General features: G+C 35.5%; 1 protein-coding gene across 1 annotated transcript; it reads left to right on the top strand.

The window, feature by feature from the left end:
- Positions 1 to 1,028: 1,028 nt before the first annotated feature.
- On the top strand, positions 1,029 to 9,884 carry LOC109035575 (vacuolar protein sorting 20). Its single transcript, XM_019049258.2, has 6 exons — positions 1,029 to 1,256; positions 1,989 to 2,098; positions 2,674 to 2,797; positions 5,446 to 5,562; positions 6,862 to 7,054; positions 8,470 to 9,884. Exons 1-6 carry the CDS (start codon positions 1,191 to 1,193, stop codon positions 8,520 to 8,522), a joined length of 663 nt encoding a protein of 220 aa, XP_018904803.2. The 5' UTR covers positions 1,029 to 1,190; the 3' UTR covers positions 8,523 to 9,884.
- Positions 9,885 to 12,848: the final 2,964 nt, after the last annotated feature.

Here is a 12,848-nt window from a genome sequence, read left to right as displayed (position 1 = left end):
CGGTTGGGAATCCCCCTTCCATCTCATCCATGCCTTCAGTGATACTTAGGGCTCACAATATATTTTTTTCTGCAATCCTTGATTATTTCCCCATAATGAATGAAGGAATGTACATTTTTTTTCTGCCTCCTAAAATTTGCCGCCCTGGGCTGGGCAAAGGCCTATGCCCAAATCTGGCCATCAACTTGTACAGCATTTCTTTGTATTTCCTGATACCGCTCGTGTTTTGTAGTTTTGACCAGATACTTATTAATGGAACATGAAGCTTTTGAAAGAACTTTTTATGAACTTTTAACCAGGTAACCTAAAAATAATATCAAATTTTAGTGTGAAATTTTTCTTAATTTTCTGTCGGAAGGATACTCAAAAAATTGAGAGATATTAGGCAGCATAGTGAACTTAATCTGCCGCGCCAAGGAAAAACGCCGTATGAAAATTCGAGAGTTGCTAAATATCCTCCAATAAAATGTTTATTCTCGAGGAGAGCTATGAATATTTTCTCTTGAAATTTTCAGATGATATTGATCGAACTAGGATGAAAATTCTCTGATAAATTGAACGGAAAATATTTGCAAGTTTTCATGCAAATTCATATTTGATCAAAGGAAATTTGGCAACTGACGAAGGTTCATACGGCGTTTTTCCTTCACGTCAGTAATAATCAGAGAGTATGGAAGGTACCTTCTATACTCTCTGGTAATAATGTACCTAGTTGGGCTGATTTTGGTTAATGCAGTTCATTTAGCCAAGAGACGCTGATTTTTATGGAAAATTTAGGCTCTAGGCAGGAGGAACAGTATGCTATGATGGAGTGAGGTAATAAAATAGAGCGATCAACTGGTCAAAATCCTAAAAATAAAAAAGGGTTCATTAGGAATAATATGACCTGGCGGCTGGCGCGCGATGTGACAGGTGAAAATCAGCGCGCGCAAAATTTGAAACTGGAACAGAAATCATCGCTGGCTGATGCGCAGGCGCAGCCGCCCAGCACTTGTCTCTGAGCACAACAAAGTTTGGAGGTTATGTGCGATGTGCGAAAAGTGATGAAGTGTGATGAAGTGATAAAGTGATAAGATAAGTGTGTAGCAAACCAGAGATAGTGATAAGCAAGAAGCCAGAAAACACAGAACAGTTTTGTTGGACAAAATTTAAAATTCATTCTTCCACAATTTTACATTTACTCGAACAAAATGGGTGGTTTATTTAGCAAATCAAAGAAGGTTTCACGAGTAACGGAACAAGACCGTGCAGTTTTGGTCAGTAGTTTTCCTTACAATCTTGTTGGTTTTATTTGAATATCAAGTATCTTCTCCTGTACAGAATTGATTTATTATCATAGCTCTGGATTTTCAATGACTCCAAGTATAAATTAGTTTTAAGCATCTATTTATTTAAAATAAGTGAATGGAATAAGCTCAGCATTAGATGCGCAATGGCCTCCGGCCATGATACGAATTAAAGCACTATGCAACTTGATTTCACTTCAAACTTTCATTAAACAAAAGAAACACTCAACAGGGAGTCTGAAAATGAACACCCAAACAAGATATAAAAGTTTATAACTAACATCGGATAATTGGCGTAAATCCAAACATGAATCCAAATGATGTCATCTCTATAATGGATCTTCATTTTGAGCTGCGTTGAAAATACTTGTAGACATCTTGTCTACAAGTTAATCTCCAAAGTTCCCGTTCTCTGAATTGTTTTCTGCTCAAGATTTTGAAGAGCAAACATGCGACAATCTTTTCTAGTTCAGACCTTGTCCAGTAGTCCAAATTTGTTTTTTTATCATATTCTGCGGTTGAAAGCGTATCACACACATTCATCGCTATACTTCTTGCATGCAATTTGAACTACCCTGTTCTCTAGTTGTGTATTTAAAATCCTGGCTGTGTGCCTGCTCAGGGTTTAAAACAGATGATCATAAACTATTAACAGGAAAATTGTTTTTTTCTAATCATGTGCCTTTAATTTTGATTTTACAGCAAATGAAGAGTCAAAGAGATAAAGTTAAACAATATCAAAAGCAAATTGCCAGGAAACTAGAGACTGAGAGGCGTATTGCGAAAGAATTGGTAGCTGCTGGTAAGAAAGAGTAAGTATCTATTTAATTTTGATAGTTTTTAGAACCTGGAAAAAATCAATTAAAACATTATAGAAGAAAGGGAGGGGGGACGGAGGGATTGACTCAAAAATACATCAGGCAAAATATATTGGCTGGGAGGACAAGAAACTGGAAAACCTGTGTTTTGATTTGTGATGTAACAAATATCTATATCCATTCCCATTTTCCAAGGGACAAGTTCTGTAGGACCCTGGACTCCCATAAGAGCCAATGTAAAAACCTGTAGCACTGTGACCTCACATAGGATCCTTACAATCAACTGCTATTTTCTGCTTATTTCATAGACTTGCTGATGTCACGGGTGGCGAGACATCAAGTCTATGCCTGATTGGCTGGCTATAATCTATGTAGCTATTGTTGTAAGCTTAGTAATAAAAAGTAATGGAGATGGACTGAATGATATGACGTAAAGAAGATTTGAGATCGAAAAATGGACTTTTATGAAATGAAAAATGAATATTAGAAAAAAATTGAAAAGTTTTGACAAGTGCCAACATTTTTCTTTCTAAGAAAAATACTTGATTGTATCATTTCTTTTATTCTAGTCGTGCTTTACTTATACTGCGGAAGAAACGGCTTGCCGAACAACTTCTTTCAAAGACTGATGGACAGTTGGAAACGATTGAAACGCTAATTCAAGATGTCGAATTTGCACAAGTCGAAGCAAAGGTATAATCCCTACAAATGTATTTTAGTTTATTAATTGCAAAACAATTCTTCATCTCTAATATGATCCATATTTCTTGAGGAATTTGGTTTCACCTGAATTCAATCTCTAACAATCAACTCAAATTTTGGTAGAATTGTGGATTTTTTATCTATTTCTGGTGGAGAGGGTTTTGCTCCAAGGTCCCAACTAACTCAAGTTAGTCATATAACAAGATATTCTTTGAAATTTCTCGATGTAGTTTTTCTGATTTGCGCTGCCTTGTTTGCATAGTTCCTCTCCCCCCCTCTGATCTGCCTGATCCCATAAGACCAATGTAATCGTATCGGGGGAACAGCAGAGTGAGTCACACAAAACTGGGAAACTTTAGGCAACTCTGACAGCCCTTGCTGCCATTATGCAAAGATTTTTGCACTCAACTTTCCTATTGAATTGACCTGGGGCTATTGAGCATGGTTTCTCCCTTTTAAAATCAACAATATTTTTGAAGTTTTTATTCCACTTTACAGTCACTTGCTCCTAAGAATTCCAAGAAAATATTTTGCTTTAAAATTAATGGCATAAATATTTGATTTAAAAAAAAAATAGCAAAAAACATCCTATTCACTACAAACAGGCATTGGCAAAGAACTTTTGCACTGTTGCAGCATTGCTTCTCTTGCCCAAAATTTCGTGAAAAAACCAAACAGTTTTAAAAATCATTATTTATAAGGGGAGAAAAAGCCTACCATTATCCGACAATTGAGGAGTTCTTTGGCATAACCACGTATAACGAAAAATATGGTTGTGAGAAATACGCTTTTGAAAGTTTGACAGTGTATATTTTCGAAACTACTCAACCGATTTATAAAAACTGAAGACTTTTTTAAAGCTCATACTATCTAGAATTATTTTACAGAAGCACATGATCTTAAATTAACAGACGCTTTTGAGTAAATGAATCTGCTAAATAAATAATTATACGTGGTTTTAACTGAGATCGACTTCGAATGGGTATTTGTCTAATTGATTTTAATTTTTCATGAGTTAGAGGATGGATGAAAAAAAAGTAAATGTTAGTATGAATAATTTACCTTGCATTAGGTTCAAATAGTAAACAAAAAGTTTTAATATTCGCTGATATCGTCATCGGAGAGATCAGAGGGCCCTTGCCCATCGTCACCTGGAACGCTGGAACCAGGTCCTCGCCCCTTCATTCAAAAACTCATAGAGAGCTCTGACATCTGCTATTTTGGCCGGTTTCAAAGGTGGAAGAGTCGCTTGTGAGGGTTTTATGTCCAACTCTTGACGGGTAATATCGGCATTCTTCCAGTACTGGAAGTCCTCAAAATCGGGAGTGTACGTCTTAGAGGCTGAAATAGTTCCGTCTGGCTTGTATTTCAGCATGCAATATTTTTGAAGAGTAAAGCAACTATGCTTCTTCGTCGGTTTTTTCTTAAAAAAAGGACGCAATACAGTTTCCCATTCTTTAAAAAGCGATGGATCCCACGTGCTCCAATAGGGGAAAGGCTTTTCTCGACTTTTCGCGATGATTTTCAGATACTCCGCAGCAGTCTGAATAATGGGTAATTTTTTCAACTTTTTACCGTAAATCCCGAAATATCGATCGCAAATCGAGTAACTGTGCCCGCGAACAGGGTAAACATGCAGTATTTCGACGGCATACACTTCCGAAAACCAAGCACAAAAGCACATAAGCAAGAAGTTCTTATTTTGGCCACCACATGCGTCACTGAATAAAATTGCGCATTTAAATGGCTCACGGTCTATGAGTTCGATCAGAGAACGATACACTAAAGAAATGACAGAATTGGTGTTTTTTTTGGCCTCCGATTTCATACAACTGTACATGAAAGAGTGTGGACAATTGTGCACGTGCACATTAAATATGTAAAACCAAAATAAACGTTTATAAAATTGTTTGGTGCAATTTAATTTCGGCACTGGCAAATTTTGCGCATATAGTCAAACTCCAGAATAACAGTATTGGGATCACTTTCATACCCCCCGATGAGGTCACTTTTGAGTTGATTGTACGATTTAACTTTTTCCTTATGCAAATTATACCGAATTTTGCATTCATGATTAGAAAACCACGTTTACGCGTATACGTGGTTTTTCCGGAGAACGTCTCGGATGAGGAGGTGCGTGTGTTCGGACCGGCTTAACCTTAATAATTTTTCATCAGAAACATATACAAACTATTTGTACCAACAGCTCAGAGTCAGAGGATTTAGTAGAACCGATCTCCGAAGAAACGGCGTATACGCGTATACGTGGTTATGCCAAAGAACTCCTCAATTGAATTGCAAGGCAAAGTCTAAAGCTGAGTTCAGACAATGGGCAAATGCCATTTCCCCGCCTGGCTCCGTCATCAGAGCCTGCCAAAAATACCGCTTCAAGCGGGTCCCATTTTTGCCATTTTTAAAATGGAATTTCTTTTCAATGGCAACGATGTATAGATATATATTTTTTTTCTATGAATTTCTCTTCTGTGTTCAATTTATAATTTATTTTAAGAAAGGTCAACAACCAAACCACCAGTAATCAAACAGCAAAATTTATAACATGAATTGTTTTCAGTTCCCTTGAAAACCTGCTTAAAGAGTAGCTACATTATTAAAATTATGATTTTAATCGTTGTTTTTAGGTGTTTGATGTGCTGAAAGAAGGTAATGAAGCATTGAAAAAAGTTAATGATTCTATGAATATTGATGAGATTGAAAAAATTATGGATGAAACCAAGGAAGCAGCAGAAAAACAAGAGGTATGTAGTGCACCAAATCTTCATTTCAATAGTACTACATATATATCTTGAATCATTATCATGTTCTCTTTTAGTTCAATGGGATTCCTCGAACTTAAAAGCAATTTACGAGGCTGGACCCATTTTTATTTTTTCTGAATTAACAGTCCACTTTACAACCTTAGACCACTAGACCCACCTAGACCTCCACTTAGACCTGGGTCATTCCATGTCAATTCAAACGGACTTGTAACCATCCGACTCGGATTTCCATGATTTTTTTTTACTTAATCTATCGGTCAATATAAGAAAAAACCCAAATTTTCAGCTTCATATCTTCAATATTTCTTGAGAAAAAATTTTTTGAAGTTTTATGGCCTTCTCTAAAAATGCACTCTCCAGACTCAGAAAACGGGAATGACTCGTGTTTGAAAAAACCTCATACGTTTTGCAGTTTTAAAGATTTTAAGCTGAAATTTGGCACACTAGTTCGTGTTAGTATGTATTTTAAGGGAAAAATTCCCAATTGAACCCAACTCACGCAGGAGGGCCAACTGAGCCGAAGATACGCCGTTTTAGCCCTGATTTTTAACGCTAAAAACTAGTTTTCTTAAAATGGGCGTAGCAACCGAAGCTAACAAGATATTGCCAACTTTTTTTTTTGAAAATCAACTTCAAAGTATGTTGAGTAAAGTAACTTCAAAGTAACACGAGTCATTCCCGTTTTCTGAGTCTGGAGAGTGCATTTTTAGAGAAGGCCATAAAACTTCAAAAAATTTTTTCTCAAGAAATATTGAAGATATGAAGCTGAAAATTTGGGTTTTTTCTTATATTGACTGATAGATTAAGTAAAAAAAAAATCATGGAAATCCGAGTCGGGTGGTTACAAGTCCGTTCGAATTGACATGGAATGACCCACCTTCTAAGTGGGTTTGTTCCGACAAGAGATGCTGACACATGATTAAACTCTCTACAGGTAAAATTACTCGAAAAGAATGGAAGGCCTATCAAAAAATGCTGATATACGTAAAGAGACAAAAATTACTTTTGTTTTGGTATTGAAAACAAACACTACTGTATGTGTCTGTGGTAATTCGCACCCCAATTCTTGTATGCTGCAGAAAATACTCATGTGTATGATACATAGAAAGAAAATTATTTGCATTGATTTTGCTCCGTGCTTTTCTGCTGCACAAACTGAGAAAATAGGTGCAGGGTATCTATGGACTCTTATGGTATATGGAAATTTACTGTATCGTGATACAAATTCCTCTGATCAAAAAATTTCATGAACTGTGTGATTCTCTGTTTCATTTTTAGGAGATCCAAAGGCTAATATCTGGTGAATCATTCAGTGACACTGACATGGAAGCTATTGAGAAAGAATTCAATGACCTTGTTGGTGAGAGAGATGGCGAGCAAAATAGAGAGACCGAAATCCCACAAAATATTAAAGAGGATGAACCTGCACCTGAGTTACCTGAAGTCCCAACAGATGAACCTGTCCAAAAAGGTATACTTTTCAAAGCACTTTTTAGTGATCCAATTGGCTTTTTTTTTTGAAAATTGACTCTAGTGTGTTTTGCACTGCATCAATAATTGCTAGGAACTTACCATTTGAGGGTATTTTAAGGGCTCCATTTGTATGCTGGACCACCGAGCAGGAATTGGTTGATTTGTGCATGGGAAACATTCCTCATTAACTCCATAATAAAATTTCAACCTTTTTAGTCAACAACGGTTTTGAAAAATGCAAATGCTTTGCTCATAAATAAAATAAAAATCTATATGAGAGAACTAAACCATTAAAAATTAATTCATACCCTAGGGAAATTAGGGTAAGTGAGAGTTTAAGGCCGAACATTTCATCAATAGCCACTTTTTCAATGAAAAAGTGGTGGCACAGCCATTTCAAACCCTTGGGCATAATTTGTGATGATTTTTGGACTGTAGATGTGACACCGGCGATTGTGGAAATTTTGATGAGACGGAAGGCCACAAATGATAAACATAAATGCTTACGGTCGGTGAGACAACAGGCCACATATTTTCATTCATTGCTATTTTATACAAATTATTCATTTCATTAATGGACAAAATATTGAGAGACTGCCTTCTATCAATTAATTGTGAAAGAAAGAAACCATGCCTAATCACTTCATTGAAACGTAATTCACGATTTTTGGACTGTGTATTTTTACCTTGTACTTTTTGGTGAGCATCAAAAGTTTTGCAGCGGAGTTTAGTAGGACATGAAAGAACTTTTTGATCACATATTTTTTTGCCTTGCAAGAAGAAATTACTTCACCCTTTAAAAAATTGTATAGCGATATTTTAACTTTTGCCGTCAATAAAATGCAGTGAGTATGTATTCCCATCACAAATGATGTGGTTCTGTTGCCAACAGAATATTTTTCTGACAAAAATGAGAAGGTGCAGCACATTGCTCTGTTCGGCACTGCACCCTCACCTACCCTACCTGTGTCAGGTTTATCAAATGTTTTTTAATGTAATGTATGTATAATTTTTTAAATAAAAATGAATTAGATCACTGGTAAATTCACTGATAGTAAAACAATTTTTACGAGGAATTTTGTTAAGGAATCCAACTATAACTGAAACTGTGTCAGGTGTGTCCTGGAATCAAGCGGACATGACTTGGACTTTATTTTTAATCCCCCATTCCAGTGTTAAGATCTTTATCACCAAGAAGGAGAAACTAAATGGTAGGCATATCTTTTAGCCTTATGCTCACTAAACTTAACCATTGCCAGAACAAGACAAAAATTAGCTTTTTAAAACAGGGTTGAATTTATTTTCTCATCTTGCAGAATCTGAATTTTTGCAGTTTCCTCATTGATTTTTGCTTCCGCCGATGTCATTTCATTTAAGTCCTCCTGCTGATTTTTTTAAATCGTTGTTTTTCAGATGTTGCAGTCAAGGAAAACAAGAAGCAAAAAATTGCCATTGAAGCCAGTTAACCAAGTTTTTAAAATCAAGATCATGGATCAGGCGATGGAGTTGAAATTCTTCTGGGATTTAGTTTTTGTTACCATTTTACTTCATTGTGCTTCAGATCAAAACCAGTTCTACTCCATGGGGTTGTAAGTAAGGGTCAGGAAAACCGAGAGAAGACTAATACTTACGGAAAATAGGAATGGTTGGATATTTTCATGGAATTTTACCCGCGGTGTGTGAATCTGTTTTATTCAGGGTATCCTAACATGAATGGCCCTGCATCATTCTGGCATGTAAGCACCGTAGGTCAGTGGTGCCAAATTTTTCCAGATTTCTTTATTTGTGAAGTCTGCCAATGCTTACAGAAAGATATGAAACATGCAAATGGAGAGTGGGATGATATAAGCACCCACCCTTGCAGATAAACGGGGGACTTTAGAGATCAGAAATTATTTTGAGTCCTGTCTACGTTTAAAATACAAGGAGTATCTTAAAAGTAGGGTCTCCAACCTGTTGGTAGCGTAAGAAATTGTGCCAGGAAAAATTTGACATCGCTGCCTCAAGAATTTTGCCATATATACTGGGGAACTTTTTGGATTAAATTATCTTAAGTCAGAAAAAACTCAAAAAATTTCAAAATTTGATGAAAATAGCAACTCTGTTTTATTTGTGAGCTGTGAACTATTTTTTTGTTACCAAATGTAAACATTTCTGTAAATATCTAGTATCGTAAATAAGAAGTATGAATACTTTATTCAGAGCACATAATTACATTGCTGTCATTGTCAAATTTGAAAATCCCATCATAATATGTATTTAAAGAGAGAGCTTTTTCGATCAACAAAATCATCAAAATCAGTATGGCATAGGAAGCCTGTGTGAGACCAACAAATTTCATTTTTAGTTGTGTAAGGAAGGAGGGGATCGTGCTGCCATGTAAATGTGAAAATTCCTGGTGTTCTATCCTTTACACTGTCAGTTGTCCCTCCCTCCATTTTTCACTCCATCGGTGACTTGGTGACCTGGTGTGTTAGGAATCCTGAATAGTGCGATGGGCTTTTCAAGTTTCTTGAGTCAATTTCAGGGATCATCAAAGCATCATTGTTGTTGCACTTCAAACTGATCATGTTAAGCTTTTCAAAATTAATTAGCTCTATAATTTTATTTAAAATTGAAGCTTAAAGTTGTTTGTCACTTTGAAACTAGAACTTGGATTATTTTTTGTAAATATTTTTATATTTTTATTGTGTGTGTGAAAATATTAACTTTACCTCTACTTCATGTACATTTTTAACCCAGATTTTGCAGACATGAATTTTTTTTAAAAAAAATGTATAAACTCTTTATATTATTGTAATAAAATATATTTACAAAAATTACATAAATTGCTCAATAACAATAAAAATTATGAGTACAAAAAATAGTCGGTAAAAAACACGACAATTAAACTGTAAACAAGCAGTAACAAAAATGGAATCTGAGAAATTGGAGGAATGATGTTCTAAAAGATAAAATGGACAGAGTTTAACAGAAATACACCCAGTCGCTGTTTGAAAGAAACTGAAGCAGGAGTAGTTTCCAATTTAACTGATAGTAAATTTTTTTCTGTAAAAGTTTCAATGTGCAAAGGAATATTTTGATCGTGAGAATAGTCATTCAACTTTTTCTGTAAGAAAATAACAAATCAATCTGGGAAAGGCTGCACAAAAACACAAAGGATGGATGAAAAAAACCTAAATTGTTTTGAAATATATGACAATTTCATTTTCAACTGAACAAAATTAAGGCAAAAAAATGAGTCTTTAATTCGCTATTGTTGCAAGACCGAGACTTTGTATGTAATGTTGAATCTTATAGAGAAATGAAACTTCAAAGCTCTTTTTCTCAGTGAAGCTTGATGCGACTCAGTGGATTTCTGTAAAACTCCGTCTAGATCAGCTTCTGCAAAGATTACTAAAGGGTGTGGTTGATTGGTTTGCTACATAAATCATTTACTCATTTAAAAACCCAGGAAGATTCCTCAAACAGTTCTTCATGAAACTGCTTTTTTAAATACCTTAAATAACTTTAAAGTAGGGTGGCCAGTCTGGACAAAAGTAGTGATGGCAACATTAACAATTCCATTTTCATGTTTAATGAAAAACCAAAAAAGAAAATGTATGGATAGTCGGGTAAGCAATCAAAATTTGAAGAATGTTTCCCACTGAAGTCAGGGTGTTATTTTAACAAAAGAATTTACCTTAGTTATCACACAAAATAATAATTTTCATGGTGTCAGGTTCAGGACTGTAACTGCACAAAAAAAATTTTCTACTTGGGCAGCTATGAATTTTTATTTATACACAAAAAGAGCAACCACACGTAATTCTGGCTCTACCAATCATTAGTCTTACGGAGCCTTGTCTCCAAAGCTTATGTTTCATTCGACTCAAAGCTACGAGCACTGACACATTTATTTTCCTTGTGACACATCAGTCTGATGATGAAGGCATAAAAGTAATCTCAAAAGTAAGGAAAATGCTTGAATGCGCTAGCTCCAGCTTGCGTGAAGCAGTAGAAAATCCGTGAGCTGCAGAGGAAATATCTTTAAGAGAGATTTTTGTTTGGTGGTGGTGGTGGTGGTGGTGGTGGTGGTGGGGGGGGGGGGGAATGAGAAAAAAAGAAGAAAGTGTTGATTTTTGGACATTTTTTCTCCTAACATGCACTTTTGACGTTTTTGCAATGTGAAGAAGTTTCCAAGCGAGAGAAAACTATGAGGCCAAGATTTCTACCAACTTCTGAATGACGTTCTGCACTTCTGAGGAATTTTTCCATGACCATGAGTATTTTTACATTCAGATTTCGAAGGCATTCTCCTGTTCCTTTCAATGCAGCCTTAAGTGCTGATGAAAGATTAATTTCAGATATGATGATCCTTTCGCTTGTAGGCGCAAGCATCTCTGCTAAAAAATAGATGAGTTGAAACAAGCAGGTATCCTTTATACAGTGCCAGGCAATAAACTTTTATGTTTTGACAAACGAAAGCCAAGATGAAAAAGAATTGGGCTCATTTAAACATGACTGAAAGGATGAAAATAGGAACACTTTAATTTTAGATGCCTTGAACCATTCAATTTACACCTCTCAATTTTAGACGTTTACTTTCTGATAATGGTCTTCTTTGGTCTGGTTGATGGCAGAACTATTGCAAAGTTCATACTTACCAGAGGCAATCAATGTATTAAACAGCATGTTAGTAGTCAATGTGCTCATTTACACTTTCATTCCTCACCTCTGTTCTTCAAATGCTCGATGACATTTTGAAGGGAAATTAAGGAGCAGGTTACTTGACCCTTCAGAGGGCTAACATGACCGATTTGCATGAAAGACTTTGATTTGTGAAGAGGTGCTCCATGGTCTCAGCTTACAATATTCTTTAAAATTTTTCCTTGCCATGAGAATATATGGTTATCTTTTCTGCTATGTGCTACTATAGTGCACAGCTACACCGTGCATAAGTAACGATTTTAGTTCTGGATAGTTAAGACCACTTAAATTTCTTGTTTTTTCTTCTCTGCATTTAAGGATACAAAGGTTGAGAAGAGCTGTACAAGAGAAACTGCATTAACAGGTCTTCACTGAAACATATTGAAAGCTATGAAGGAATGCAAAGAGGTGCACAAGTTAAGTAGAAATGACTTAGTAAATTAAATTCTTCACAAAAAATATTCTCATGCTAGAGGGAAAATATTCATTTTGAATAAATACTAAGTAAGGGTTCCATTTATTACTTTCCACTGAATTAAATGCATTTTGGCCAAAGAAAAAAAAACTCTTTGCGTCTAATTCTCAACAGATATGTCGGTCTCTGAGACAGAGCAAATTTGATGTTTTAATTCTATTTAAGGTTGTTTCTGTTACAGAATTTAGAGGAAGTCATGGAAAAACTTTGAAGACAAAGCCCTTGTTCCCAGCATTTTTCCCCATGACCTTGGCATTCTCGCGAATTTTCCTCTTTCTGACAATTTTGAAAACAATTTCAAAGTTAGTAGAGGGGATTTTTACCTTGTTTGAATTGAAGAGATTTAATTCGCAAAGAACTTTACAGAAAAGAAGAGAAGGGAAGAAATTGGAATCAGGCAAATATCACATGGTTAAATCAAATTTCAAACCATTCATTTAAGAAAAGATCACAAGGCTTTCTCCAATATTATTAAAGTACAATTGACATGCATCAACATTCATCATTTTTTCTTTCCTGAATATTTTGATGCCAATTTTTTCTCCTGACTAAGGAATAAAAAAATGGACAGAGCAGCTTTCCATAACCTGAAGCCATTGGCAAAACGAGCAAGGCGTCTGGAGGGCCA

The sequence above is a fragment of the Bemisia tabaci genome, chromosome 1 (genome assembly GCF_918797505.1).
Source record: "Bemisia tabaci chromosome 1, PGI_BMITA_v3".
Taxonomy (NCBI): domain Eukaryota; kingdom Metazoa; phylum Arthropoda; class Insecta; order Hemiptera; family Aleyrodidae; genus Bemisia; species Bemisia tabaci.
Note: the sequence above shows the minus strand (reverse complement) of the source record. Positions and strands in the feature narration are given on the sequence as shown.

Coding starts and splice junctions, on each gene's coding strand:
- LOC109035575 (XM_019049258.2), top strand. CDS start 1,191: ATGGGTGGTTTATTTAGCAAATCAAAGAAGGTTTCACGAGTAACGGAA. Junction 5,563..6,861: donor AAGCAGCAGAAAAACAAGAG/GTATGTAGTGCA, acceptor TTTCATTTTTAG/GAGATCCAAAGGCTAATATC. Junction 7,055..8,469: donor AGATGAACCTGTCCAAAAAG/GTATACTTTTCA, acceptor GTTGTTTTTCAG/ATGTTGCAGTCAAGGAAAAC.